The sequence below is a fragment of the Emys orbicularis genome, chromosome 10 (genome assembly GCF_028017835.1).
Source record: "Emys orbicularis isolate rEmyOrb1 chromosome 10, rEmyOrb1.hap1, whole genome shotgun sequence".
NCBI classification, from domain to species: Eukaryota; Metazoa; Chordata; order Testudines; family Emydidae; genus Emys; species Emys orbicularis.
Genome location: NC_088692.1, coordinates 11,549,726 through 11,575,529, shown reverse-complemented (window position 1 = coordinate 11,575,529; position 25,804 = coordinate 11,549,726). Strand labels below are relative to the sequence as shown.

The following is a 25,804-nucleotide window of genomic DNA, read 5'->3' as shown; positions in this document are numbered from 1 at the left end:
AAAGGTTGAAAATCTGTTCTGTGGTACTTCTTCCAGCACGAAAGCCAGCCTGTTCTTCAGCGATGATATTCTCCACTTGTGGCTTCAATCTGTTCAATATGACTTTCAACATCACTTTGCTGGGATGGCTAATTAAGCTTATGGTCCGGTAATTTTGACACAATTGCAGGTTGCCTTTCTTTACCAGAGTGATGATTAGTGACTGTGTCCACGTGGAGGGCCACTCACTGGTCTGCCAGATCTTGTTGCAGATCTTGGTGAGTACATTACTATTTCTCCTCTGAATTTCATCTATTCGGCTGGGATGCTGTCAATACCTGTAGCCTTTCCATTCTTGAGTGATTTCACAGCTATCTCCACTTCTTCACGCAGTATTGGAAAGTCATCCTCCTCTGTTGAATCTGGGCTAAGACACTAGGATTTCCATTTGTCTGGTGGTTGTATAGATCAGAGCAGTAGTTTGTCCACCTATTGATGATGTCCCTTTCTTCTGTAAGACTGCTCCCTTCTTTGTCTTGAATTGCGTTAGCTTTGGTCCATCTTTCATTCGTTGGATCTTTTACAACCTGGAAGGCTCGTTTGCTATTTTTATTATCGATATACTCTTCAATTTTAGAGCATTGTTTTTCAATCCATATCTCATTGGCCACCTTCATTCCTTTCTTGATCTTTCTGCCAATCGCTCTGTATTCATCAGCTCCCTCAGTGCTGTTCTTGTCTCTCAAGTTCTCTTCTAATATCACACATTTGTAATATTTCATTTGTTACCCATGGTTTTGTCTTCTTAAGATGTTTCCCAAGGATGTCCATTGCTGCCTCATTCATTACAGTGTTGAAATTGTTCATCATTGTTTCCTCGTCTTCTTCTAGAGCAAGCAGCAGGGCAAATTTTCCACCGATCATTGCTTGGAATGACTTTGCAATGTTTCAGTCTCTGAGTCAAACTTGGTTCTGGTGAACTTTGGCCTGACGATTTTCCTTAGCCGCAGCCAAAAATTTAGCATCACAAGGTTGTGATCACTTCCAATATCAGCACCAGGAAAGCTCCTTGTTTTAGATCTGTTAATCCCAGAATGAAATCGGTTTTGCACCATGATGTAGTCGATCTGGCTGTGATGTAGACCATTAGGTGCGTGCCACATTGATTGTCTGGATGCTTTATGCGCTCCTAATGTGTTTACAAGAACCAGATTGTTATAGCTGGCAAACTCCAAAAGTCTCAATCCTCTCTCATTGGTTACTGCATTACAGAAAGGACCACAATAATCTCGCCAATCTGCCTGTGCGTCAGTGCCCACTTTAGCATTCAAATCTCCCTGTACAATCAGGATATCTTTCTTGTGTACCTTATCAATGATGTCTTGGAACTGATTGTAAAAATCCTCAATTTCCTCCTCATCATCGTAGTCTGTTGTAGGGGCATAGACTTGTACCACTGTGATTTTAAACGGTACTGCCTTTAGACGGATGGAAATAAGCCTGATGGACATTGGGCTGCATCCTAATACTGAATTCTTGATATCTTTATGCACAAGAAATCCTACGCCATTGACATGTTTGTCCTCTCCACTGTAATAGAGTACATGGCCTTCTTCCATTAGTACCTCTCCAAAGTTCTTCCATCTGACCTCAGAGATTCCTAGGAGGTGGCAGATGTATTGTTCCATTTTGTACACGAGTTCTTTCAACTTCCCTATTTGTCTCAATGTCCTTACATTTCATGTGGCTATGGTGATGTTATCTCTTCTACGGATCCTCTTTGTTGGGGTTACACAAATAGTATACTTGTCGCGTCCGCCCTGGTGGCAGATGGATGGCGCAGTCATTATTAACCCAGGCTGTGACCAATCCAGTATGGACATGGTTGACTTGCTCATCATATGGTGTGTCTCAGGAAAATTTCTAACCTGGCAGAGCCCATCCCTCTCCAGGCAGCCCCCTTTAGTCTGCTCCTCCTACGACATGCAGGAGCAGAGGGCCTATTCTGTCCCCGGACCCACAGGGGAATACAAATACTATATTTTATAGTTAACCAAAAGTGTGTGTTCATGAGAGGAGAGAGCATAAAATGCTCATTCCATGGGGTTTTTTAGCTGAGCCTTTGCAAGTGCAAAGAGGTAACTTATTAAAAATAGTAGTGGTAGTTTTTAAATTGTTCCCATACATGTTGTATTTGTTTTTCTTTTCTGTACCCAGGGAATTCCCACTGTGATGAGACAGCTTGTTGTAGGTGGGGAGCCTTGTCAACAGCAGTCAGGCAAGTTACAATATGTTCGCAGATCGTAAATTACAATTAATTACAGATATATTACATGCATTATATGAAGTTTCCACATGCCACATCTGTAGTAACCTGTCTTCTTCCCCAGTTAGAGCCACTTAGCTCTAAAACAGAGTGGTCACCATGACCCCAACCAGAGAAAGAGGTCAAAAAAATATAGACATTGCCATTCAAGATCAGACCAGTGGTTCATTCTCTGACAGTAGTCAGCATAAGATGTCTCCGAAAGAGGTGCATTAATCTCTAAATGCATAATTATGAAATGATCAGCCCCAAGGGGAAGTGTCTTCCTAACACCAAGCAGTTAGAGGTTGGATTAAACATGGGAGTTTATAGCACTTTTGTTAGTTTGGCTAATTAAACTGCAGATGGTCTCGTTATCCACATAAACATCTAACCTTGTATTGAATCATGCAAAACTCTTGGTCTCAATATTTTATGGCAATGAATTCCACAAATTAATTACACATTTCCGCTTATCAATTTTCAATTTAGCTCTTCAGTTTCACTGAACTTCCCCTTGTTCTAGCTTTATTATGTCCATGTGGAATTCCTCCGTCTTTTTACCTTGATTATCCTTAAATGGTCAGGGATAAAACCTCATGCTCTGAGTGTCCCTAGCCTCTGTTGCCTGAAGCTGGGAGTGGAGGACAGGGGATGTATCATTTGATGATTGTTCAGTTCATTCCCTTTGAAGCACCTGGCATTGGCCACTGTCAGAAGACAGGGCTAGATGGACCATTGGTCTGACCCAGCATGGCCATTCTTACGTTCTTCATTTTGTCTCAGAAAATTTTGCCACTTCATCGTTCATCCCTTTTTCAAAACTATTAATGAATATATTAAACACCCCCCGACCTAGTACAATAATCTACTGTTAAATTTTTCGCCACGTAACAAAGTTGACTGTTTATTCTTTGTCTTTTGTCTCTTAACCAATTTCTGAGCCACAAAATACATAGCTTCATGACAATACTTGTTGTGAGGGACTTTGACAAAAGCTTTCTAGGTCCCTTTATTTATTAATTTGATGACATAAAACATTCTAATAGATTGGGGAAGCACAATTTTCTTTACAGAAACCTTCTTTCTATCATAAATTAATTTAAGTACTATTCTTAAACCTACTGTTTCAATTGGTCTGTGATGTCCAGGGTCACCCCCTACACTTTCTTTAAAAACAAATACAATGGCTGCATTCCACCCCCTTCAGTACAGTTAATTATAATGAGGTTGTTGTGTAGTGGTTAGAAAGGAGGGAAACTGTCGGACTGTATTCTCAGATTGACAATGATTTTTCATCCAAAACTAGAGTACAAACAAGATGCCACAGTATTTTACATAAATATTATTATACACAAAATATTATCTACAATTTGTCCAAAGGCAAAAAAGCACCAATAAACCCATGTTACAGTTTATTTCTGTATTTAATGTACTAGGAGGAGTATTAGAGTGGGATTTTCCTGATTAAATTACAAAAATATTGCACAGATTATTTCTGAAGACAATATATAACCACAGGAGCTAGGCAGTTAGGGGGACAGAAGAGCCAAATACTGTGGAGTTTGGATCAGTCACTAGAGGTAGCTGGCTTCCCAATCACCCGTAAATGGCGAGAGCCATAACTTGAAGCCAAATGGCAAGAAGATTAGGTAGACAGCAACACTAAGTGTGCCTCTGGCTGCTATCGGAGCTCAGCCAACAGGCAAGGTGGGCTGCCATTGAAATGCCACTAATCTGTGCCCAGTATTAAACTGGCAGTGCAGTGGGAGTATGTTTGAGTAATTCCAGGGGTCAGCTGCTACAATCTTGATTTGCTAGGCAGAACATGTTGGCGTCCAGCTTTAGCAAAGTCAGCACATGAGCATAATTATACAGAAATTTATTTATTTTTACTGGCAGTCACTTATTTTAGATGGACATTCATAGAAAGGTAGATTACTGCCTTGTGGGAGAGGAGGAGATTATGAGACTTCATTCGTGGTTGCAAAGTACATTCAGAGCTTTAGATGGAAGAAAATTTGGTATGGCCTAGTATAATTACCAGGATTTAAAGTGAAAGATACCGAACTCCTATGCACTCCTCCCTCCCCAACACTGCAAAAGAAACTAATCCACAATCAAGAAATCTGAAATCAAGAAACATGATTCCCTATTCCTGCCCCTACACCTCACCCCCGCTCCAAAAGGGGAACCTGGCTAAAGGGAAGTCCGGTATTCAGTACTGCACCTGTGTAATTACAAATTACAACTGTGCTAACCAGTGTACTAAATAGAGACACCTGTCACTTAATTAGATCCTTTCTTAGAGGAAAATGCACACACCCACACACTTGCTCCTCTCCTTAATTGGTTTCAGACATTGCAGAAAACCAGTCCCCAAGATCTGTCAGCCAGCCAGCACACAGATGTTTCAGGAAGAAAACCAGGTCAGGACTAATAGGTTCACTTCTTTGGCTCTAGGTGACAGGTCAGCAGTTTGGTGTCTGCTGCCTGCAGCTGGCAGGCTCCACGGAAAGTGAAAATGCTCCTTAAGCGTTGGCCTGAATTCCTGTCAAATCTGCGCTTCTCTTTATACACTTGGACACCAAGCAGGCAAAGCAGCCCTAATGCGATATCATTGCACAAGCTAGCCAACCCTAGTCCTGTGATTTAAAGATCACATGATCTCTCCCTATTGCCTCATTTACTCAGTTAAACCAAGAATTCCTTCAGTACAAGAATAAATCCACTGGTACCTCTTTCATTTAACTCAGAGGGCACCCTCGGCACACTAACAGGGTCATCACTACAGAAAGGGACATTCGAGTCCTAAATGTCTCGTGCAGAGAGTGTCACTGCTGAATTAAACACCAGACACTGAGATGGGATGGCTTCAGCCCAAAGCAAATGCAAAGATTAGAAATGATGGGGATAATCAATCCCAAGACCTCCATGGGACATCATGCTCCAATGCTGACTGAGGCCTCCTCCTCCTCCTCCTCCTCCACCTGGCTTTCAGTTTTTAAAAATTAGCTCTTCAACTCACCTGCATTCCTCTCCCTGACACCCTTCATATGTTACTTGTTTTATACTGACAGGTTTCAGAGTAGCAGCCGTGTTAGTCTGTATCGCAAAAAGAACAGGAGTACTTGTGGCACCTTAGAGACTAACCAATTTATTAGAGCATAAGCTTTCGTGGGCTACAGCTTTTATACTGTTTTATACAGTTTTATACTGTAAACACTTTGAGCAAAGACCTGTCTTCCTATGTGTTTGTATAGGACCTAGATCAGGGATTGGCAACCTTTGGCACGCAGCCCGTCAGGGTAAGCCCCTGGCGGGTGGGGCCTGTTTGTTTACCTTCCACGACCGCAGGTTCGGCCAATCACGGCTCCCACCGGCCGTGGTTCGCTGCTTCAAGCCAACGGGGGCTGCGGGAAGCAACACAGGCTGAGGGATGTGCTGGCTGCCCTTCCCGCAGCCCCCATTGGCCTGGAGCCGCGATCGGCCGAACCTGCGGACACAGCAGGTAAACAAACCAGCCCGGCCCTCCAGGGGCTATCCCTGACAGGACGCGTGCCAAAGGTTGCCGATCCCTGACCTAGATCAATGGGGCCCAAATTCTGACTGTGACCTCTGAGCATTATCACAGTATATTAAACACAACACTCCTAATTCGATACAAATATACAGGCTTCCCTCATACCTCTCTACCCACAGTTTATCCCTCATTCCCATTTGACTACACAAACAGGCTAGAACCTTTCTTCCTATGAAGAAAGATAGATGTTGCTCCCTCCAGAGTCAGCCAGGCATGGAAATAGAAAGAAGGAAAAGAATCCTGGAGAGCAATGCAAAACACTCCATTGCCCTCTGATTCCTGGGCTGAGCAGGCAGACTTCTCTCACAGGACAGCAAAGCCCATGAAAGAGGGAACCACCAATAAACCACACGGCAGTACTAATAGCTGTGGGTCAGCCGCAGCTCTGAAACCGAGTTAGCTAGAGAGAAGTTTGTATAAGCCTAAGCTGCCCCACTTCATCGCTCCAGTCAGTCCTCCAATGTCATAATCCTCCACAGCTTTAAGAGATTCGTTCTACTGCACAGACACAGATCTGTATGATTATCTTACCTGTGGTGGTCCGATTCAGAAATCAGTGCCACCAATTTAAAAATAAAACAGAACACAACTGTCTGCTTTTTTTCTCTCTGCACCAGTTCTCTTCAAAGAGAGAGATTTCTGGAGTGATCAGAACCCTAGACTTCCTGTGGCTTCTCATTTGTGGGCACTTCTGCCCCCCATCTGACTGTAGGAATGGGCATAATCTTCCAGGAATCTTTCCAAACACTAATCTCCTGGCTTTGAGAGCATGCATGAGGTCACTTCAGAACTAACTATACTAGCAACAACAGATGGGAACATTTTAGTAGCCAGCCTATCTTGGGCTGTACCTCCTTTTTAAAGCAAGCCACCTAAAGCATATCACCCTTACTCTAGTGCTGAACTATTGCAACCAGCATTCTGGGATGGATCTGGCAGTGAAAAACACTAAGCTGTGAGTGGTTTACCGGTAGCTGAAGAGACAGCAGCTGAGCAGAGACAAGAAGAGGCAGGTACAAGAGGGAGCTGCCAGATGAGCTATAAACTTATTTAGATTAGAACAGTGGTTTTCAACCTTTTTTAATTTGCGGACCCCAAGAAATTTCGAGTGGAGGTACAGACCCCTTTGGAAATATTAGACATAGTTTGCAGACGCAGACTACAGCTTGAAAACCACTGTTTTATGGTAACAACCACCTTGCGTGGACCCCTTAGACATAGTCAGAGGGTTCCCAGGGGTCCACAGACCACAGGTTGAAAAATCACTGGATTAGAAGATTTCTCAAGTGCCTCATAGACTCTGAGCATTATATAAACAAAGAACAATGGGAAGGAAAGAATGGCAGGATGATTAGATTTCAAACAACATTTCCCTCTTAAGGATGATTCTGTGGAGATAACAGTGAAGAAGAAGAGAACTAGACTGAACAAGTCTGAGAAGAAAGAAAGGACAGGGAGTCAGGGAGAAAAAGTGGGTTGCTGAGATGGGTGAGAAACTGAGATATGTACTGCACTCTGTCACTGGAGAAACTGTGTGTGGATCTCTGTTCATGTTCAGAATAGCTGCAACAAACAGGAACTCCACTAGACATACACACAGAGAAAGTGATCACACTGGTGTGGTTTTAAAATAGATTTTAAAACATTTGATTTTAACAAGCCAACAATTTTAATTAGACTAATGCCTGACCTTTTTACGGTGCCCAACTGATGTTTGTACAGGAGTCAGAGCATACCACAATGGAGTGAAATCAATGTTTTTCTGATACAACAAGAGAAAATGTGCCATCTAGCGGGAAGTTCCTCACACTCACATCAAAATTAAATGCATTTCTTTTTTACAAACCCAGAAAGCCTACTCCCTTCCAGAAACACTATTATTCTGCAAAAATAATTTCTTGCCTCACACCTGCAAGGTTTATTTACATTAGAAGGCGTCTCTGAGGTTATGGTGACCTCTGGCAAAGCAAATATTCACTGAAGTCTATGAAAGTTTTGTACTGGTGCCCCTCACTAAGTCCTTCTCTGAAAATAACCAACCACCTGGTCACCCAATCCACAATGATCTGTAAAAATCTACTGTCATCAATGCACCACAGGGAGAGAGACAGAATAAGAGGAACACACTTTACTGACACAGAACAATAGAATCACAGCTCATTCCTAGCAATCAAGAGTTATAATAGTTTATATCAGCCAGCCGTGCCTCTTCTAAAGAGAGTTGCCTGTAGAGCAAAATAAAGAGGCTAATACACTTAATACACAGCAAGTAGATTTATTCTGCAGATGAAAACTAATGTTGCAGAAGAACTGCAGATTTGGGATAACTGAAGGCTTAGCATCCCTGGGAGTCCATGACAAAGGGGCACACAAAATACTGACGGAGTTCCTGCAAACCCAAACTACACCACTCTTAACAAAGAAGCAGAGTCTAGTAAATTGGAAAGTGGACAGCATTAGGACATGAATATAGAGGAATCCTTGGTCAAATGCATGAGAGACTGCAGACAGCTTCATGATTTGGGTACAAATGGACTGTAACAGATAGAATGCCATTTGCGATTTTATGATCTGGGTATGGAGGGGCGCAACTTATAAGTCCATCATATTGGTAAACTGTTGAAGTTATGCTGCATTATACATAGGGTATAATTAAAAACAGCATGTTCTGTTCTTACCAGCATAAGAGTAGGAAAAACTTTGGAGAGGATGAAAAGGAGCAGTGGAAGGACAACACAAAACAATTCAGGGCTAGGAGACAACGTTAGCCAGTCTTCTATAATTTCTAATGTTTAGGCAAGGGGGAAATCACGTGTTTCAAAGAAGATGGAACTGATTCCCATCACCCGGTTGAGATGGCAACAATTCAGAACTTGTGGTCATTGGACTATGGGACAGGGAGAGCAACCTTTGAGTAAGGTATCTAGTTTTTGCACTTTTCATAGTTTATTTCCACCAAAGTTGCAGCATTGGAAGACAACCACCAAATCTTCCATAAAATTCCCCAAAAAGATAAGCACAGAGATGTTTGGCCTTAACACTCCAAGAAGATGCTCCCGCCCCTTCCAAATACTATTAGATAAAATTACACACCAAATGGCCTGCTCATAAACTAATCTGACAGGGAACATGCAGGGACCATGCAATCAGTGAACAAAAGCCATTGCGAGCACACAGAAGAGAAGCCTGGAGAACAGCTGGAGGAAATGAGAAACCATCCTCCCCCAAAAAGCCAGAGGCTGTGCGCTCTTCCCCTGCACCCTGCATTCCATGTATAAATGGAGAAACTAATAAGAAGAGATACAGGGACATAATGCATTCCCTTTCTTCCTGCTTATCTAGTTATTAGCAGACAGACTGCACATTGCATTGGCTCTTTGGGATAACCATCCAACTGTTCCCATTCTCTCCTACTCACTGTCTAGCAATTAACTTTCCTCAAGCTTTCACAAGAGGTACGCTCCAGGAATATGATTGGGACAATGATCTCCCTTTATACTGGTTCTTGTACTCCTGGCTGAAAATGAACATAATTCATGCTGAAAGAAGCCTGGATAAAAAACTCGCCCCAATTCCACTTGGTGCAATCACATGCAAAAGGTGATTTTCTTGAGAGCAATTTGTTCTTCTGTACAAAGAAACACCCTTAATACTGCTAAACAATGCGGCACAATCAAAAACCTCACTAACACTTTGCATCGAATATTCTGATTTTAAATGAAGAGGTTATCAGACTTCAGCAGGAAGAGTCACTTGGTTCCATTTCCTTCCCACTGTGAAATTACCTCATTAAACCTTTAACAGCTTGACGTAAGTAAAAGCTTCCATACCACTGTCTGGCAGAGAGAAAGTTTGGTGGGAAGAACTCAATACTTCGCTCTCCTGCAAGTCTGAACATATGCATCCTGAGCAGAGGCAGGAGACGGTCTCAGCAGTGCTCTCTACCGATGTGCATTAAGGAAGAGGTAGCTCATCACATACATTGAACAACACAAAGAATGAGAAAACTAAGGGGACATTGCTTGTGAGAGACAATCCTCTTTTACCTAAAGTAGCAGTGTACCCAATATAGTATCCCAAATCCAAACAAGGCTAGGCCCAAATTATGCCATCATTTTGCATGCACAACTTCCACTGTTTTTGTTTGTTGTGCAGCTGCAATTGATGGGATAAGGACAGGGGCCTGAGTGGGGAAGTTTGATCTGGGGTAAAAGTTGTAGATCAAGCCTAATTCTTGTCTAAAGCATAGCTCTCAACGCAAGGATGCACAAAGGAAAGCAGTTCTTTTAGGCAAAGCACCTCTCTTCCCACCAATAAACACAATCACACTTTTAGAAACATGTAGAGAGGCACAGCCCTTGCAAAAGTGACACCTGAGCATGGCCCTAATTTCGCAGATTACTCTTCTTGCAAAGCAGCAGCTATCCCTGGGAAGAAGATGCATCATATCCCACTCTTTGGTTACATCACAGACAAATCAGAAGAGCCAGGACTGTGATCTAGTTCAATGCTAAACGATGTCAATCTCTGTATCATAGAATCATAGAATATCAGGGTTGGAAGGGACCTCAGGAGGTCATCTAGTCCAACCCCCTGCTCAAAGCAGGACCAATCCCTAGACAGATTTTTGCCCCAAATCCCTAAATGGCCCCCTCAAGGATTGAACGCACAACCCTGGGTTTAGCAGGCCAATGCTCAAACCACTGAGCCAGCGGTTCTCAAACTGTGGGTTGGGAACCCAAAGTGGATTGCGACCCCATTTAATAGGGTTGCCAGGGCAAGCATTAGACTTGCTGGGACCTGGGGCTGAAGCTCTGCTCCCACACTTACCCCACTCCCAGGGTCATGTAGTAACTTTATTTTCAGAAGGAGGTCGCAGTGCAATGAAGTTTGAGAACCCCTGATCTACAGTGTTACACATCAACTCTCACTTTGACTAGTGTTACAATCATTTCACTGTCCCTAGAGAAATTTTCTCAGCACTAGAAGTGAAAAATGTTTATTACACCTCTACCATCATATAAAACACAGGATAATAAGAGAAAGGGCTGTTAAGCTAAGTTGCTACTTTGGAAAATAACATGTCAGGTCAGTCTAATGCAACATTCCTGGGATTTCATTACAGGAATTATATTTACAATAATGCATCACAGACTCATATAAATGACTTGCTGTACATCTCATGAAACGCGCCACACTTAATATGGTCACACTAACTCAATTCCTTCTTAATATGAATGTAGTTATATGCAAGAAGTTTAGAGAACTAAGAGCTGAACCAGCTCCCCACCCACCTCAGTCTCAAACGGACCGGGTCAGGCTGTTAGTCACCACTTCACAAATTAATCCCCAAAAGATACTGTATGACTGTATTTAACGAGGCATAATCATATATACTGCATAGCAGTGAGAGAGAGGAGTACCAACAGACAACTTTGCCCACGGGAGGACTGATAAGGTGGACAGCCTGACAAGCTTAAGCCATCGAGATCACTAAGAAGTAAAGCAAGTGGAACAGAAGGTTTAACTCCATCAGCACCTACCTGATATTTAAGCCAGTGCTCTCATCTAGTTTTTCCCAGCTTTTCAGCTTTCCCAGAAGTTTCTAGGGAGGAGGCAAAAGAAGTCAATAAAGAAACCCAAGTGAGCGTTCTTACATCTCAGCTCCTATTGCTGCATTTTCCATTCCTTCCAACTTAGCCTTTTCCACTTTCTTCCTGTGGACTTTATCGTCTATGCATGGCCCAGCACTGCTGGAACATCATTCTGTGTACCCAAGACACTATTAACAGCAGCACTAACCTTCCCAACCACCACAGTTATATGGCACAATGTACCATTTCTGTGCCATCCATTATCTATCCTTGTGAATTAACCCCCACTGTACTAGATCCTGTTACTGCGGAGACCAAAGAAATTAAAGCGGTATTCCAAACATGCCAATTCTGTACCAGCTGCTGTGCCCATTTCTCCTCCCCCACCACAGGGATATGCATCACAACTCTCTATGCTTTCAATCCCAGTACCAGATTGGATTGCCCAAGTCAGATCTAGCCCTTATAATAGCTCTGCACCACAAGAATTTTCTTGACCAGGTAATCATCTTGAAAAATCATTTTACCTTTGACAGAGGGTGGGGAGAAAGGGGTGCTGCTGGCGACAGCAAGACAAAGAAATCAATTGTATTGATACAAGACTGTACGTGGCCCCTTCTACCAGCAGCACTGATCTGAGGGTATGCTACAGGCTCCCGTTATGTGTCTGTCATATACCAATACCTCTGGTAAGCACACAGGAACCAAAAGGGCATTCGCAGGTGGAGTAAAGTGAAAGGGAGATGCCACAATGAAGATGGGCTGCTACTTGGAGAAGTCTTTAAGATGAACAATGGACAGACTTTTGTTTTTCTCTCACTACGAACACTCCCCTCATATGGGTATTCTACATCTTAGGCTACGTCTTGGGGTTGGGCCAGTATGAACCATGAACCACAGCAATCACTGTCTACACCCTCACTATGCATAGAGGAACTAAAGATCCCTAAAAGCCCACACAAGCAAGAGTAGTGGCCCCAATTCTACGTATACAGCAAGTGTTCTTGGCTCCTCACCTCATTCTCCAATTCAAGGGTCACTAGAGCTGCCTGAACCTTCTCATAGCGCTCCAATTTCTTCTGGAGACCTTCCACCTCCTCTCTAAGTAACCCATTGTTTTCCTTCGTTTCCCTGAGAAAAAGAGAAAGGGCAAAGCCATTAAAAAGCCACCAAAGCAACTCAATTCTCTTGTGCAAATTCCTGGATACACACACAATTACAGGGAAGCATAAGGCATTGAAGAAGCCATTATGACACTGAGCCAAAGTGGTAACCTTCTATAACCTTTGCTACAAGGTGACGGTTACACAGGAGGCAGCGTTCGCTGGGCTGAGTTTTCCCACTCCCAAATGCCCTGAGTTATGTCCAAACATATTAAAATTTCATACCCGCTTTACCGATTGTACAAAAACAGAATTTAAAGTAACACAACAGTCTTGACATTATGATCCCAAGTCAATATGAATGCAGGTCTGGAACTCAGCAAGTAGGGAAACGGGCAAGAGTTAGTGCTCTTGTCCGTTTACAAATACGAAGATTTCTTCAGCCCAGAGTTTATTTTAATATAGGGTTTGTGGGGGTACATTAGTCAGTCCAATGGTATCAAAAATAAGACCACTAACTGTCAACGTGCTTCTGTTTCCACTCTGCTACGATACATTTCACATTTCCAAACACAGAGAGGATTGCATAGAGGCAATTGGAAAGTTTCAATGATAAATGGTCATTGAATCAAGAGCAAACTCAAAGGAGCCTGCTTAGACTCCAGTCTTCTAAATTGTGGTAAAGGGAAGCTGGCAAGATCAGATACTCATGTACTTCAGACTTTTTGTGCATTTCTTTACACAGAGATTGAAATTAAACTCTCTCATGATAACAACATATCAAAGTAATGCCAGATTACTCCATAACACAGGACAACTGAGTTTCAAAATTCATTAGTACTTTGGAAACCTACAGAACAGATTCTAAAAGAGGCAGCACCTGAGCAATTTATAAACTTCAGCAGCCAGTCTTTCAAAATGATACACTGGCACAAGAATGCCTTCAAAACATTAATGGAAATGCTGACTGGCTGGTAACAGAATAAGAATTTAAAATCTTTGCCAAGATATTACAGGGATAGACATGTTAGAAATGCCGTGAGATTGAAGAGATAGCCCATCACAAATCCCATATAGAAAGGATTTATTATCAGCAAGTATCTTTAGTATCAGATCCCTCTCCAATCTCCTCTTTACTATGCACAACCTTCCCTTTGATCCAAGCTAGAAGGTAAATATGTCTCACCTTCCAAAATGACCAATCCTCATTTCATGATCCCCTCACTCTGTGCAAAAGGAGATTATCCAGACCCCTCCAAATCACAATAACTAGTAACCATTACAACACTGGCTCAACCTTATATACAGTAGATACAGAAGACCTTTAAACTTCCTTCCACAGCATTCTATTTGGAAATTTCCATTCTGTATAATGCAAAGCACCCAAGTCAGAAAATGACAGCTATAGGAGGATGGACCACAGCAGAAGATAGCCATTTTTGACATATGCCCCATATTGAAGGCAGATCTTTCCTTCTCACCTGAAGTAGGCATTATCCTCCCTGAGCTGGAGCAGTTCCCGCTCCATCTTTGGGAATCGGGCCAGCTCTGTTTTCATGTTCTTCACAATTGCAGCATCTTGTTCCTGCAGGGAGAGCTTCTGTTCCAGATCCTGGAAGGCAAGTGAGGACATGAGAACAAGCCGACAACTGAGTTTAGCTCAGGAAGGCTCAGAGCTACCTCTTCACTGGACTGCTAAACCTGTCCAAATCCTTTTCTCTCTAGCACTCTCTCTATCCTTACATTAACTCCAACATACATCAGCAATGGGTTCTGTTAACATTTAAAAGGACATCAGCCCTCCCTCTTACACATCAATTCCCTATTTGTCAAGGAGTAATAAGCCAAAGGTCGGCTCTTCTCACCTACCATAAGGTAATATATATGAGGAATTAGTACTCTGATGGACTTATTAGGAGAGGACAGAACATACACACACAATGGAGACAGAGGGCAACAAGCAGTCCACACCTTCTTCATGTTGGTATAACTTTACACATTGTTTTTTCCAACAAACTAAGAGTTTATTTAAAGCAGTACTGCAGTTTGTCCTCTTTCCCCACCTCCACTTCCAGTCACTCTGCCTGCTGTAGAAGTTTCTCTTGACGCATCCATGTAGAATTGGCAATGCTGCTGCCCTTCAATCTTGTTCTATTCAATGCCAACCAAAGGAAACTCCACAATCAGCATTCCCTCAAAGTCAAGTTTAATTCTCTCCATCTGTTTCTCTCTCTACTGCCTTCTATCACCACAGAAAAGAATCACTCCTAACTGGCCTAGAAGTTAGTTTGGCAGGACAGAGAGCATCTCCATACTTCCCCCAACAAGTCCACCTGCAATCAAAAGTGTTGCAGCTAACTGTACTTTGTATGCATATTAAAAAGGATACCCTGACACCAGTGGAAAGATTTCCCCAGGAACAGGAACTGAGCTTAGAGTTGCAAGGCTCACCATCTGCCATGAAAAAGCAAACAGGTCTAGAAGTATTTGTGCCAGAGCCCTGAGTGACCAGACAAGACCAGGCTGAGTTTGCATCCAAATAATCTGCTACATAAGGATGCAAAGCAGTTATCTACACAGAAGGGATCTGTACAGCTTCTGACCAGTTGGACTCTCTGATACAGAAAAGACAAAGAGTGTTATACAGTAACTCCTCGCTTAACGTTGTAGTTATGTTCCTGAAAAATGCTACCTTAAGCGAAACAATGTTAAGCTAATCCAATTTCCCCATAAGAATTAATGTAAATGGGTGGGGGGTTAGGTTCCAGGGAAATTTTTTTCACCAGACAAAAGACTATATTTTTATATTATATATATATATATATATATATATTACACACACACACACACACACAGTATACGTTTTAAACAACAATTTAATACTGTACACAACAATGACTGTGAAGCTTGGTTGAAGTGGTGAAGTCATAGGGTGGAAGAGGGTGGGATATTTCTCAGGGAATGTCTTACTGCTAAACAGGGCCAGCTCCAGGCACCAGCCGAGCAAGCTGGTGGTTGGGGCGGCAGCTTGTAGGAGGCGGCATTCCGCCCAATCCTAGGGCGGCACGGCCGCTTTTTGTTGTTGTTGTTTTGTTTTGTTGTTCCGGTCCGGCCGCCCTGTAGGGGGCAGCGGCGTGGAGGACGGGAGCGCCCTGCAGCAAGCCCGGCAAGGCAGTCCTCGTCCTTCCCTCCCAGCCGACCGGAGTGGTGCGGAGCCATCCCGGTAGGGGGCATGGCGGGAGGGGCCGCGTGGCAGTGCCCCGCTGAAGCCCTGGCCGCCCCCCTTCTCTCTCTTCCCCCGCTCCCTCCCCCTCCCCCCGCTAGCCGGGGCACATCTGCAGGGCAGGGAGTCCCCCTGCACCCTGGCTCCGGCCGCGCTGCAGGTTGTTGTTTTTTTTTTGCTTTGCTGTTCTGGCCGCCACGGTTTTTTTTTTTGCTTGGGGCGGCCAGAAAGCCAGAGCCGGCCCTGCTGCTAAATGATGAACTAGCACTCAGCTGAGCCATGAAGGGTTAACACATTGTTGTTAATGTAGCCTCACACTCTACAAGGCAGTATGAATGGAGGTAGGAGAGACAGCATGGCAGAGAGAGACAGAGATACACATTGGGTGTGTGTGGGGGGGGGGTGTAAGAGAGAGACACAGACACACACACACACACACCATGTGTGTGAGAAAGAGACATGCATTGCCCCTTTAAGCTGACCCCACTCTAAGTACGCTGCCTTTTTAAGTAGATCAGCAAGTTGAGACAGCAGCTGCTGGCAGCAAGCTTCCTCCATCCTGAGCCCTGTCCTGCACCCCCTGCTCTGTGGAGAAGGGGTACAGGTGGGGGGGCAGGAGTAGAGGGCGGGGGACACCCTGACATTAGCACCCCTCTTCCCCCCACTCTGCACAGCAAGCAGGAGGCTCCCAGGAGCAGCTCCAAGGCAGAGGGCAGGAGCAGCACAGGGCAGTGGGGGGAGGGACAGCTGAACTGCCAGGCAATCGACAGCCTGCTGGGTGGCTGCCGCACAGAGAACTTAGGGGAGCCGATGCGGGGATGCCGGTCCACCCTGGCTCCCAACCTCCACTAGCTAGCTCCAACATGCTGCTCTTTCTGCAAGCAGTGGACAAAGCAGGCAGCTGCCAAATAACCGACAATGCTATAAGGGAGCATTGCGCAACTTTAAACGAGCATGTTCTCTAATTGATCAGCGACATAACAACAAAACAACGTTAACCGGGACGACGTTAAGTGAGGAGTTATTGTACAAGTGCTGAATATTATAGACTGTGTAATCCACTCCTCTAATTTCTGTGCCTTGAAATCTGAATTTAGGCAATTTCAGCTCTACGCCACCTAACAGGCAAGCCATTTATATGACAGAGTGGCTCTCAGTTACTGTAAGGGTAACTCTTTCAGATACTTTTCCTATGTAAAAATGAAAAGCAGACACTCAGCATGGGTCTCACACACTCTCACCTTAATTTTCTGCTCGTGTTCTGCCAACAGAGACTGGCTTGCTTGCAGCAACTGGATTTGCTGGTTGGCCTCCTGACATTTTCTGTTTTAAGCAGACATAGGAGATTCATTTACATACAAGAATCACTTGATGGGAACAATCTATTATAGATATAGAAGTATATTAGAGGCACACACTTATTCAAGCGTCATTTACCACCACGATCAAGGACAGTTGTGGTGTAAAAGCAAGAACTGCCCCGCAAGACCTTTCTTTAAGGTTCTGGGGCAACTGAGATATTCAGTGTGGAGACAGATTACCCCTACTTAGGAAAGCAGAAATATTCATTCATATAAAAAAAAATACTGACTCCATATATCCGTAGAGATCCTCACGATCAAGTTACCCGATGCCCACACCAACAAATACATGATTACATTACATAATATAAAAAGTCATTTAAACCTTGGTCCTAAAAAGAAGTGTTGGTACATGGAGCTGAAAGAGGAGACACACACCTCATCAGATCTTCTAATCACCCCTCAACTACACATAGTACAAAATCAAGTATCAACATGAATATGAAAAGTAAGGGAGGTTTTAAGCTTGGATTTTTTTTTTTTTTTACTAAGGTAGAATTAAATTGCTGCTCAGTGCTAGTTTCCGGCAAATTTTATAACCTACACATCCAGATCAAAAAAGCCCTTTGAACAGCAAAAATAAAAAGCTGTTGAACGTTTTCTGAATGACAGCAGCTGCATAAGACTGAAGGTTTGTTTTTTCCTGGCAGTTGTTGATCCCCTACTCACTTGTGTTGCACATCCAGCTGTTCCATCAGCTCCTGCTTCTGAGATTCCTGGCTTGTCATTTGCATCTCCTGATTCATTAAACTCCACTGCAACTCAGATATTTTCCCCTTCAATACGCTGATCATCTGGATTCACAGAAAGATGGGGAAGAATAAACAACACACAAATAGACCAATGGACCTCCAGGCTGAACATTATGGAATGCAAACTGCTGAGATCAAACAACTAACTAATGTGAAACACTGAATCTAGAAATAATTCACAATAAGACCTGCAAACCCACCTCAGAACAAAGTCAAAGAAAATTCTTTGCTCTCTTTCATCTGCCACCCAAATTGACATTTCCATTATTCATTAAGTGTATGACCTCAAACTGGTACGCAAAAAACAAACCTCAAAGCCAGAACCTGTGCTCACAAGAGGATCTGTCTTACTGTTGACAACTATCCCACCATCACCTCATCCACATGCTCCTAAGCAGCGGGGTTTCAAAACAGAGACCCAAATATTTTCAACCAGCCAAGTAATAGCAGAGACAAGTCCTCAGTAGAGGTCTAGCTACCATGGTGATTGGCACAAGGAACAGATATGGCTAAGACAGTATTCACAGCAGCATTTGCCATTACTCCTTTACTAAGCTACTAGGCTCAGCGAAGAAGTGGGCTGTAGCCCACGAAAGCTTATGCTCTAATAAATTTGTTAGTCTCTAAGGTGCCACAAGTACTCCTGTTCTTTTTGCGGATACAGACTAACACGGCTGCTACTCTGAAAGGAGGGACAAACATCAGTACTGCCAAGTCGGAAATAAACTAGTTGACTGACGAACCCTATATAGCAAATATAGACAGCAAAGCAGAGGAAGGAACTTCACAAAGTTGAAGAATAAGCCACATTGGCTCAAATAACCATTATTCACCTGACCCTCATGCCTCACTCCCACCTTTAGCATTCTGAAACATATCGGATTGCACCCAAAATGCGTTAGATGCATTAAAGAGACAAGATCCCTGACCCAAATTTGAGGGATGTGGGGATAAAACTGGCATAGAAATAGGTCAGTTGCCGGGACTCCAAATTATTGGTTTAGTTTTTCTTCCAACCTCCAACAGTGTCTTCATACTTTTATTGCCACAAATTCCAATTGGTAAGTTAAATCTACTCATTTGAACCCCTCCTCATGGTCCCTAAGTTTTGGGTGCTTAGCTAACAAATGCTAGTAAAGGAAGTTGCCATTTAGGACCTATTTGGAAGATGTCCCCTCTTGGTAGTTTGGTCCGACCTAAATCTCAGCTCCTCCAATTCTCCTGCTCGTTTCCTTCACTCCCTCTCATCTTATCACTCCCTTCATTGCTTTCCCGCCCTCTCCACTTCATGACTTCTATCCTGATTTCCCCCATGCCCAGAACACTCTCCATGTCCTTGCCCTGCAACTGTTTTTCTCCTCCAAATCCACTTCTCCAAGCAATGTCGTCTCATATTCCCCATATTCACCTCTCCCAAACTGTTATCCCGTTTCCTGTCCTGTTTAGACTGTAAGCTCTTTGGAGTAGGGGACACAACTCATCTGTGTTTGTTTAATTATTGTAACAAGAGTGGATTGCTCTGATTCCACGTGACCCTCAAAGTCACCTAGAGCACTGGGTGAAATAAGAAATTGCTATGTTCTTACTTCATTAGCTTCAGCCAGTTTGCTCTCCTTCTCCTGCAGCTTCTTGCTCACAGTCTCCATGCTCTTCTTATAGGTTTTATTCATCTCCATTTGTTCCTTCAGCTTAGCCTCAGCCTCCACTTCCTTTTCCTGATAGTGCTTTATACGTGTGAGGAGCTCCTGGTTACGGTCAGCCTCTCGCTAGGGAAGGGAAAATGTAAAGGGACTTCATAAAGAAGAAAGAACCATAACGGTGAAGACATTGTCCTTTCCTCTTTGCCCCCTTCCTCATTATAGTCCCACAGGCAACCCCACCAACCAATGCTTTTCAGAGCCAAACTCTTTAACCCCCCTCACTAGCAAAGCTTCTCAATGACAGGGGAATGAAACACAGGGTAATGAAGCCAGAAAATTACTAGACAAATTCCAAGCATTTCTTGAACTGATGTTTGGACGTTAGCACACAGAGTTGGCTTCTGGTTTGCACAGCGTAATTTACATAGGCTCAAACATGAAAACCCTGGATACATCAATTACCCTTGCACAACAAGTTTATTTCACTGAGCCTGGGACCTTAATATCTGGAGTAACAAGACAAGTTTCTCTGTGAAATTTCTATTTGCATTAGAGCATTTTAAGTCTAAAATATTTTAAACTTAAATAAGTCAACTTTAAACATACAGTATAAACAACCAGTGCAACAAAACATATGGGGGCAGATTTAGTTGGGTTTTTTTCAGCTAGATTTATTTATTTTATTGGCACTCTGACAGCATTTCACATGCCATTTCAAGTTCATTTCTAACTCAAATTGATTAGCACTTATTGAAAAATGTAAAGCAAATTGCTCTGCTAATCAAAGCAAATCGGGCCACAGATTTACATACTAAGCAAGGATTATGCAAAGCAATGCAAGGTTCCTGAAACCTTTATCCACATGACTCATGAAGCACCGAATTTGAGCAGGGTAATTACCACACTGCTGGATTAGTGATGCTCCCTTTTTGTGCCAGTATTTTAAGGGTTTCTGTGACTGACTCAGCTAGATTCAGGTTTGAACTGTTCTTGGCTTAATCGCAAGATCACCTGACTTGAGGCAGAACCAGGAATTTACTCAGTGACCCACCATTTCACAGCTACAGAGTAAATCTGTCTCCCAGCATCTTATAATATTTTGCTGGATTGATTTTTTTTTTTTTTTTTTAAAGCAGCTGAACTTTGGAGTGATGCTAAGAGCTTTATAGGATGACAAAGCCCACAAACTCTGCTGCTTATTTTAGTAACATAGCTAAGCCAACACATTTGGGCACACAACCAGAAGGCAATGAAGCTAATAGTCGCTGACTAGAGCTCAGCGTCTTATCAATGCAGCTTCTCTTGTATGGCAGTTGCATGACAGGTGTTGCTATCATTCCAGTTCATTACAGTCAAACATACCAAATGTTTGCAATTGTGCCAAATTAAGTTTAAACGCTTCTGGAAGAAACAAGGTTTAATGCAGCAGACCTGAATCTCCTTTTGTTTTATACTGATGAGCAACAGAGTGCTAAATAAATACATTTATAGAATATCCGGTGGTCAGATCAGTATCAGACTATTTGTCAGCCATGCAACAAAGTTTTAGTGATCTCAAGATGCTCTGACTGGAGCCTTGGCTGTCAGATAGCATGAATGCCATACCTACCTCGTAGCTCCTAGCATTAGTATTAGCTGCCTTCTCCAGCTCAATGCGAGCTCTTTTGTGGCTCAGTTCCATCTGCATCTTCTCCCGTTCCACTTGCAGGAGCTGAGATTTGGAACGGATTTGCCCAGCTTCTTCCTCCAGCTGATCAGTTTCCACGTGAAGAGAGACATAAAAACACACAATCAGCAGAAAAGCAATAATATTTTGCCTTTCTACAATGCCCTCCAGCTTTGGCTTTCAAATTACTCTACAAACCTGGATATATTTAGCCCATCATGTCCTATATGGGGTAGGTAAGTATCATACTACCCATTTAGCAGATGGGGAAACTGAGGACCAAGAGTTAAGTGACATGCCCAAGGTCGCACAGGGACTCAGTGATAGCTAAAAAATGGGAGTGTGGGTGAATTTTGGGAACTTGACTCCAAATTTCCCACACCAATCATTACAGAAGCTCCCTTCTAGAATACACTTACCACATACAAAACTAAAAAGACTCCTATTACAGATTTCTTTGGCCTTCTCAAAGAAGAAGAAACAGGAGCTAGTCAAGGGTCAGAGATCAGGCCCCATACTTACATCTGTGAAACTAAGTGCTGAGCAAAGTAGCAGGTTTTTCCCCACTGCAATTAGACATACAAGGTACAACCTAATTTTTTACATGAATGTATTTTTTGTGTAAAACTACTGCTGGTACTCCTGTGTAATCTAGGAGCACTGAAGGAATCAACAGAGCACTTTGAACATGGAGGAAATATTCATGTTTCATAAAGACAATCAGAATCCCAGACCTCAACACGCATTCATTAAAGACTCCACAATCAGCGATGTGTCACACAAAAAAAGAGTAAGGAGATTAAAATATTATAGTCAGAACTTTAAATGCAATGGAAATTAAAATAAACATGGCAAACCCTTACTTTACACTCAGAGACATAACTAGAGATCCAAAACAAAGCTACAGAACACAAGAACTTTAAGGGAGATTTGTCTAAGATCTCTTAGGTATTGCTGAAATGCCATCACCATAATATCCATGAAGACTGGTTTAGTAAATTGGACATTTATGCTTCCAGGGCTACAATTCTGGCCCACATAAAGGGCCTCAATGGAATGAATTTGGTGATCTCAATTCAGTCCTCAGAGTCAATATCATAAACACACCACAGATAGTTTAGCTCAGCTGACAGAACGTTTTCAAGAGAGAGCTATGCAAGCCAGGAAAAATTGTCCAACCCTGCAAGCAAGCCATCAGTTAAGCTCCGTTGTGGGGCAGGATGACGGGAAATCACAATACAGATGCCTGTGTTGGCCTACAGATAACTTAAAGGGGAAGAATTCAAGGGAGCCCCTTGATTAACCAGGACAAACAGTCAGGCCCATAACTCACCTTTTTTTTTTTTAAATGAAAGGAATTAAAGAGTTTTATTTTGGGTGCAAATTATCTCCATCATTGACAATGTAGGGATAGCAATGTAAGAAGGGACAGCCCTCATCTCCTAACTAAAAAAAAACATTTCCATGCATAAGATCAAATGAAATCTAAACTCTTGACTGTAGTGACACTACAGCTGTCAGTGAGCCAGGGATGTCTCACCTGCACCCTCTGCTGGTACTGCATATGCAAGGTACTTTGAAATGATCCTGGCGTGGCCGGACCAGATGCCCCCTCCACACGCTGAGAAATGAAGTTATTGAAAGATCTCAGGGTGGAGAACACAGTTGTATTATCCTCCAGGTTCTCCATGGTGAGCTCTCTGCTGTAAACACACACACATACAAAGCCAAAAGTGAAACATCCAGGGCAGCTTACAGTCTTATTCACTGCTGTAACTCAGGAAAGGCATACCCCTTTCTTCAAAAATAACAGGAGTACTTGTGGCACCTTAGAGACTAACAAATCTAAGGTGCCACAAGTACTCCTGTTATTTTTGCGGATACAGACTAACACGGCTGCTACTCTGAACCCTTTCTTCAAGTCACTCTGGAGCAGTGTTTCTCAAATGCGGCCACCGGGGCCATATGCAGCCACTAGTGGATTTTTTTTCAGCCACAACAGCCTCCAAAGCATTGGGGGGGGGAGCAGATTGTGGGGGCAAAGCAGCAGTTCCTCCCTGCAGCGGGGACCGGTACCCTGCACAGCACAGCCTCCTCGGGGGCCCCAGGCAGTGCCTCTGGAGACATGGTGTGTGCAGTGCTGGAGGCAGCTCTTGTCAGAGGAGATGGCTGCAGGTTTCAGTTGCTGGAGTGCTCCCCCAGGCAGCTCCTCCACTCCTTCCCAGACAGGCATGGGGAACCGGGGACTCTACAGGCAGCCGGTGAGTTCCTGACCCACCTGGGGTGGGGATGCGGGAGGAGGCTCTCACTGAAGGGCCGTGGGAGGCAGGGACAGAGAGACAGTTTTGTCTGAGCAGTCACCAGCAAGAGTTGGTGGCCGCACTCTGAGGCCACCAACAAATTTGTGAGAACCCCTGCTCTGGACTCCACATTCTTCCCATATACATAGGGCCCTATCAAATTCACGGCCATGAAAAACAAGTCACAAACCGTGAAATCTGGCTATTGTAGGGGGGTCATGGTATTGCCATCCTTACTTCTGCACTGTCTTCAGAGCAGTGGCTGCTGGCTGGGCATCCAGCTCTAAAGGCAGCGCTGCCACTAGCAGCAACTCAGAAGTGAGGGTGGCATGGTATGGGAGGCATCACTTTTTGGGAGGAGTCAGGGACGGCCTTATGGGTGGGTGACGTGGGCGGGGGGGGGGGGGCGGAGATGCGATGGTCACCCACCCACAGCCAACCCAAGGCCCCTTTAACACCCAAGCACTTGGGAGGAGCAGGGCTGGGGGCGTCTGGGCCAGGGACTCCTACTTTGCTCCAGGCTCCAGCTGCTAGCCCCGGCCCAGGCAGTGGAGGGACGGGACTTCCGCTTCCCTGGCACGGGCCGCTCCCAGAGCCGGGTCAGTCCCACTTCCAGTGGCGGCACAGAAGTAAGGGTGGCAATAACATACCATGGCACCCTCATTTCTGCACTGCTGCTGGCAGTGGCGCTGCCTTCAGAGCTGGGCTCCCAGCCAGCAGCTGCCACTCTCCAGCTGCCCATCTCTGCAGGCAGCAGCAGCAGCGCAGAAGTAAGAGTGGCAATACCGTGACCCCTCTACAATAGCCTTGCGACCCTTCCACAACCCTGATGACCTTTCGGGGTCCCTTCCAGTTCTATGAGATAAAGATATCTCCATTTATTTAACCCCTTTTTGGGTCAGGAGCCCCAGTTACAACCATTTGAAATTTCAGATTTTAAAAATCCTCTGACATGAAATTTACCAAAATGGACCGTGAATTTGGTAGGGCCCTACACATACAACATGCAAAACCAAAATTGTCAGCCACAGTAAAAGTGAGGGAGCCAAAACCCACATGCTGTTGCCCTGAGGGGAGGGGCACATTGGTGGCGGGGCCCTGTGCTGCTGCCCCAGGGAGGTTCAGTGTCAGGAGGGCAGGGCCCTGTGTTAATGCCCCAGGAGGTTCAGTGTTGGGAGGGACAGACCCTACGCTGCTGCCCGGGGGAGAATTCAGTGTCGGGGGAAGCAGGGCCCTGCGCTGCTGCTCCGTGGGGGGGGGGGGGGTCAGTGTCAGGGGGAGCGGGGCCCTGCACTGCTGCCCCCCTGGGGGGCTCGGTTCCATGTCACCCAGGGCCCTGTGCTGCTGCTGCCCCAGAGAAGTTTGGGGGGGAGGGGAACGTGGCCCTGTGCTGCTGCCCAGGTGGGGGAGGGTCAGTGTCGGGGGGCAGGGCCCTGTGCTACTGCCCCAGGGGACGGGGTTCTGTGGGGACGGGGTTCGGGGGGGCCCTGTGCTAATGCCCCGGGGGATGGGGTTCTGGGAGGGGGGCGGGGCCCTGCGCTGCTGCCCTGGGGGATAGGGTTTTGTGGGGGGGGGGGCAGGGGCAGGGCCCTGCGCTGCTGCCCCGGGGAATGGGGTTCTGGGAGGGGGGCGGGGCCCTGCGCTGCTGCCCCGGGGGGATTCTGGGAAGGGGGGGCTGTGCTGATGCCCGGGCGGGGGGGTCTGTGGGAAAGAGGGTCCCGTGATGCCACGGAGCGGGAGGGGGCGGCCAGTCCAGTTACCGCCCTGGAGACGAGGCCGGCGGGGCGCAGCGCGGGCCTCTCACACTCACCCGCCACAGCCGGCTCCCTCACTCCTGCTTGGATCTCCCTCCTTGTCCTGCACCGAGATCTCGCGAGAACTCGCGCCCAGCTCCCGCGAGACCAGTCCCTCCCCTTACCGTAATGTTGGGATTATACTTGTATCCTAGCTGTAGCTCCTCCGTTCTCCTCTTACCGTAATGCTGGGAGCACGCGTGAAATTCCTATTTCCCCAGCGCGGTAGAGTAAACCCGTGAGTATCATAGCAACGTTGTATATGGGAGACCTGCCACTTTCTTCCGGAGTGGAAGGATGAGTTTGTGATTCAGACCCTGGCCTGGGGTTCAGGAGACCTGGGTTCCAGACTCAGCTTTGCTGTGTGACCTTGCTCACTCTGTGCTTGTGTGATATTTCCTCTCTCCCCTCCTTGGGTAGTTTAGACTGTATCAGCTATTCCCGGTAGGGACTGTCTCCCACGCTGTGTACATACAGTGCCTAGCACCCTGGGACCTGGACTCCT

At 44.9% G+C, this 25,804-nt stretch overlaps 1 protein-coding gene across 1 annotated transcript in view; it reads right to left on the bottom strand.

The window, feature by feature from the left end:
• MAD1L1 (mitotic arrest deficient 1 like 1) overlaps positions 1 to 25,364 on the bottom strand; it is a 560,284-nt gene extending 534,920 nt beyond the window's left edge. The window contains exons 1-10 of the mRNA XM_065412141.1: positions 25,317 to 25,364; positions 22,747 to 22,909; positions 21,150 to 21,290; positions 19,487 to 19,666; positions 17,818 to 17,942; positions 17,029 to 17,110; positions 14,046 to 14,176; positions 12,478 to 12,592; positions 11,411 to 11,472; positions 6,399 to 6,434 (exon numbers count right to left, since the gene is read on the bottom strand). Coding sequence (XP_065268213.1) covers positions 6,399 to 6,434; positions 11,411 to 11,472; positions 12,478 to 12,592; positions 14,046 to 14,176; positions 17,029 to 17,110; positions 17,818 to 17,942; positions 19,487 to 19,666; positions 21,150 to 21,290; positions 22,747 to 22,896 — 1,022 coding nt within the window. The 5' untranslated portion in view covers positions 22,897 to 22,909; positions 25,317 to 25,364. The remainder of the gene's footprint in view (positions 1 to 6,398; positions 6,435 to 11,410; positions 11,473 to 12,477; positions 12,593 to 14,045; positions 14,177 to 17,028; positions 17,111 to 17,817; positions 17,943 to 19,486; positions 19,667 to 21,149; positions 21,291 to 22,746; positions 22,910 to 25,316) is intronic.
• Positions 25,365 to 25,804: the final 440 nt, after the last annotated feature.